The sequence below is a fragment of the Nicotiana attenuata genome, unplaced genomic scaffold, assembly GCF_001879085.1.
Source record: "Nicotiana attenuata strain UT unplaced genomic scaffold, NIATTr2, whole genome shotgun sequence".
In the NCBI taxonomy this organism is placed as follows: domain Eukaryota; kingdom Viridiplantae; phylum Streptophyta; class Magnoliopsida; order Solanales; family Solanaceae; genus Nicotiana; species Nicotiana attenuata.
The window spans coordinates 133,127-138,417 of record NW_017672565.1 but is presented as its reverse complement, the minus strand read 5'-3'; the positions used below and the strand labels follow the sequence as shown (position 1 = coordinate 138,417).

The 5,291-nt window shown below is 34.5% G+C and overlaps 1 protein-coding gene across 1 annotated transcript in view; it reads right to left on the bottom strand.

Annotated features, from left to right (window-relative positions):
- The window catches only part of LOC109213682 (E3 ubiquitin-protein ligase UPL3-like), an 11,642-nt gene extending 9,951 nt beyond the window's left edge, over positions 1–1,691 (bottom strand). The window contains exons 1-3 of the mRNA XM_019377507.1: positions 667–1,691; positions 301–411; positions 81–197 (exon numbers count right to left, since the gene is read on the bottom strand). Of these exons, the coding sequence (XP_019233052.1) occupies positions 81–197; positions 301–411; positions 667–1,419 (981 nt within the window). The 5' untranslated portion in view covers positions 1,420–1,691. The remainder of the gene's footprint in view (positions 1–80; positions 198–300; positions 412–666) is intronic.
- Positions 1,692–5,291: the final 3,600 nt, after the last annotated feature.

Genomic DNA, 5,291 nt, shown 5'->3' with positions numbered 1-5,291 from the left:
GGGGGGCTAAAATAATTTCAGCAAGCAAGTTATTTGCTGAATCATCCCATGATTTTGGCATGACGAGATGATGATCTCACCTTTGCATCATGATACTGAAGGAGATTCGTCAACAGTGGAACAGCTTCCATCACAAAGTCAGCCGCATCCGAAGGCAGCTTCTTGCACATATTAGCAGCGGTTGCTAATGCTACTCTCTATAGGAGGATGAAAAAAGAATCTGAATAGTACTCAACCTACTAACGGAACTAAGAATGGCTTATGTCCATAACATCATTTACAATTTATTAGCTTTGCTACCTGAACACCAGTGGAAAAGAAGTCGAGATACGAGAGCACAGCCATGAGTGCACCTGCTCGCAAACAAGCAGTTGGGTCTTCCTGAGATATCTTCTTTAAAGCTTGTAGAGACTGTTAAAGCTAAACATTAGCATCATAACTTAAAATTTTGATCATTCCAATATTAAGCAAAGCGATTTAACAATGCTTATTCTATTTGCAGATATGTTATATAGAGAATTTCTAGTTCTAGGTAACCTTTAATTTTCTCATAAGTAAACAATTTATTGATCATCGGAATGAAATGCGTCCAAAATGATTCACATAACCAACCCCAACTAGTTCAGAATCAATGCACAATTATTGTAAAGAATAAAACTTTATCACCTGTTCAGCTAAGTCCATGTATTCAATAGTGAGCAATCGAGCTACAAAACATGAAACTGCTCCATAATGCACAACAGCAGCACAAGAAGATGGTAAAACATCAACCAAATGAGTTAGCGCCCTAGCTGCAAGAAGCATAATATCAGGATTACTACTTCCACCATGATTATTAAGCAACCCAACAAGCACAGGTACAAAAGAGTCCACTGAAAAAGTGCTCAAAGAGTCTTCCGTTCCAATAGAAAGCATCACACACAACTGTGTCAATGCCTCTATTTGTTTCCCTTCTTCCCCATCAGCTCTTAAACCCGATAATATCTTCTTCAGCCGCCCGTTGGACGACGATGAAGTGGACCCCACCATTGCTGAACTCGGCAGCAAATCATCCAATCCAGCACCTAATTTTCTCAACAGTCCTTGAAGTGCACTACTTGCTGACGTCAAATTATGATGCAAAATCCCTACATCATTTTCACTTTCATTATCATTATCATCTTCATCATCCCTATCCCTAATTTCGTGTTCTTTTTCCTTACCCGAACCCGAATGGCGGGCTCGGGTACCCGACCCGGAGGATTCATTCGTGGAGTCCATAGGAAGTGAACGATTTGTGAAACGGGAACGAGCTGAGGGGGCGCGTGTGGTGAAGCGAGCACGCTTAGTGGCACGTGTGGTGGGACCAGAGGAAGTAGAAGAAGAAGAAGGCGCTGATGACGTGGCTTCCTCCGTCAGTTTCCGGCTCCGAGTTTCCATACAAGGTCGCCGATAATCGGCGATCAGACACAGTATACCGGAATTATCGCCATCTTTTCAGAAATCCTAATTCACAAATTTGGGCGAGGTAAAAAAGGGATTTTGATTGATCTTAGCTCAATCCAAGTCGCAATTTTTGGAAAATTCAAGTGATTTTAATGTATTGCAATGAATTATCATGGAGCTCTTCGAGGAATCATAGGTAAAAACTGTAAAGTAGAATATATGTGTCCGTTGCGGGTAAAATATGATTTTGTTATAAGTAGAATTGTATTTATGTAGAGAGATTTTAGTGTTAGCTGTTTGGTGTATAAGTTACTTCTACCTACATTCAATATCAATAATAATTGTCTCTCTAATTTTCTCTGCAATACTCTTGTTTCATTTATTGTTTTATATCACGTTATTAGCACGACACTCTAACCAATTAAGTAGAAGCTTTGGGATTGAGCATAATAATTGTCAATGAACTTCCTTCATGATTAAATTATGGATTTAAGGTAAGTATTTTACTTTATTTTCTCTTTTAAATTCTTGACATTCTATAATTTAATTTTAAATACAAGCAAAGACAATAAATTTTGATTATAACTCTAGTGGAGTTTGTAAGAAATTATAACCACTCGAAGTGGTAAAATTTCTATGTCTTGCCATGATCAAATTCATGTATGATTATGAGCACAAGAAGTGGAAACCCGTCCCATTGAATTTGCTCCATTCTCATTCCCTTAAGAGAATGTGATAACAATATGTGATAAGTCTGAAAGAAGACAAAATTATTACCGTTAAGGTATCAATGGATGTGGACGTGGCAATAGACGAAATTATAATCGTTATCATTGTGATAATGAGAATAATAAGGATTCTCAAAATAAGCCTTCACTCTGTGAAGTTAATGTTTGTTATCGATTTGACATAAGATTTCGTAAAGCACATACATATGACTATGGTCCATTCATGATGTGAATGTGAAAATATCTGATTTATGAATACATATTCATTCTTGGAAGAATATGAATGTGTTACAGTGGTAGTGAATATACCACACTCACCTCCAGGAGGAGGTTTGAGATGATATAAGAAATCAATGTCATTATTATGGCATGAATAGTCATTGGTCACGTACCTATTGTACGCCAAAATATTTTGGCAATGTGATTATTAAAGGACAACAATAATGTAAGAAACATATCTCGCATATAATTTTGACCATGACCATAATGGTATAACTTTCTCCTTAAAGGAGATATTCACCATATGGATGTTGATGAATATGTGATAGTACAAAATTAATTGAGAACTCCGCAAGAGCCAATTATACTATTTTGGAGAAACACAATTGATTACCAATAAGGTATTGTGTTGTAGTAAGTCTCAAAGAAACTTATTCAGTTTCCAAAGTATAGCGAAAGCGGTTGGTTATATTGAGACTATAAATAAAGGAAAGATTTAATATCTTCTATTACTACAACTTGTAGCGGGGTAATATGTATGTGAAAAGCTACCCGCTTTATTCTCCAGTTTGTACTACACAAACAAAAGAATGCCACAATAAAGAGAAGTTTATTAATATAAAAGCTCATATCATAATAAACTTGGAGTTTATTGATAATTGCACACGTCATGGTGTAAATCTGAAGTTTATCAATATTGATAATTTATTCAGTTGACATAATTGGTTTACCCATATCAATTTAAGTATGATGTGCAAAAATAAAAGAGAATTCACTTGGGTAAATATTAAAGAACTAGAAAGTTCTTTACGAATTCTCTTATGTTGCATGTTCTCATTAATTAATATACCAACTAAAATTGGGATTGAATCCCATGAATGCTGGAAATATCAAAGGTGAATATGGGCCCATTCACCTGCCATGTATACCACATAAGATGCATCTATGAGATGGTTACATGTGCGATTATTAATAACCCGCAACATGGTATTTTGCGAGGTAACTTGCTCAATAATTTAATGTCGAGCATAATTTCCAGATTTTCTATTCAAGTAGTTCATCTTGATAAGTTGGTTTACATCACAGTTGGTTTAGCAAAATAATTTATTAAGTGCCTCTACTTAATAGCTAAACAATTGCTTATGAGAACATAGTTATCTATATCAGTTTGATATACGTTATATACCAAAGTATATTATTTTCTCCCTTCACAAGTGGTTCAGGGCAGGAATCAAATAATTCCATCTTATTATAATTGATGTGCGGTGTATATTTTGGTTAACACCATAACGCACAAAGATAGGTTCTCAAAGTTGAGGAAACAAGTAAGTTTTTCTAACATGAGGGGGAGACATGATAAACAGTTGAGAAAAAGTTACGTGGAATGAATTATCATTTGTACCTCTAGATCCTCGAATAAGATAATATGAACTTGAAGTTCATAAAAGGATAATTCATTTGCATATTACAAAGCATGCCAGACGCATTTGCTGCCCCAAAGAAAGTAACTATATCTCACTGCAAATGCCCATATTAGAATAAGTCCTAGAAGGGCAAAGTCTATGGTACGCTTAAAACGTATAGACAAATCAGTTTCAAATAAAAATTCTTGATAAAGAAGATGAGCAAATGATCAAAATGATCATAATAAAGGAGGGAAGTGATCTAGAAGATCACATGACATAACACTTCATAAAATCTCATGAGAGATTCAGGTACCTGAATATATGAATGAAGAGATCTCTATGTTATGTCTTTATGAAAAATAAGGAGGTTGGAACCGATATAAAATGTTTGTCGATGACATCTATAATAGCGCTAAATATATATGAGGATCTTAAGTCTGGAGAAACAATTCAAGTAGAATTTGGTTTCATATGAAAGACATGTAGTTTTGGACCTGCAGTTCAAACACTTGAAAGTATAAAGTCAATGATATGTGCAATCAGTTTTCGATATCTTATTTGTCTAGCATGACATGAAAACTTGATGTACATCTAATTAAAGTTTATTATATGACTTAACTTATATGCCAATCCTTGAAGGATTTAAATCGCTTAAAACATATACAATTCTTGGTCCTGAAGTACCATATCCTAAATGCCATTTGTGCACATATCTATCTTGCTATAACTATAAGCATGATAACGTGATAGCGAGAATACCTTTATGAAAATATTGAAAAGTCATTCCACGACATTATATGAAGACATTACATCTCTATCAAGAATGATGATTTCAAGATGCAATATATTCATTCAAGTTAATATGACTGATTTGTTCATCAAATCTCTACCAAAGATCTTTTGAAGATGGTGCACAAGATTGGAATGCAAATGCTTAAGGATGTGAATTGATACTCTCATCAGGGGGAGTTAATACGCGTTGTACTCTTTTTCCCTTACAAGGTTTTGTCCCACTGGGTTTTCCTTGCAAGGTTTTTAACGAGGCAACCAAAAGGCGTATTGTTAGATATGTGTACTCTTTTTCCTTCTCTAGAATTTTTTTCCCACTGGGTTTTATTTTAGTTAAGGTTTTAACGAGGCACATTATCTGTTGAATAGACATTCAAGGGGGAGTGTTATAAATAGAATTGTATTTATGGTGAATGTCTATATTTAGAGAGATTCTAGGGTTCATTGCTTGGTGGCTAAGTCACCCTCTCCTTATAAATAGAGGATTCTATTGTATTGTAATTTATCCAATATCAATAAGAATTCTCTCTCTCTACTTTTCTCTGCAATACTCTTCTTTTTCATTTATTGTTTTATAACAGATTTTTATTACTAACCTTTTGTTAAACACATTTGAGCATAATTATAATTACAATTAATTTATACGATTAATTTAAAGAGGATGTTAAAGTGGGTAAGAGAAGAATTTAATGGACTATAGTGTTTGGTTTGCAAAGTACTTTTC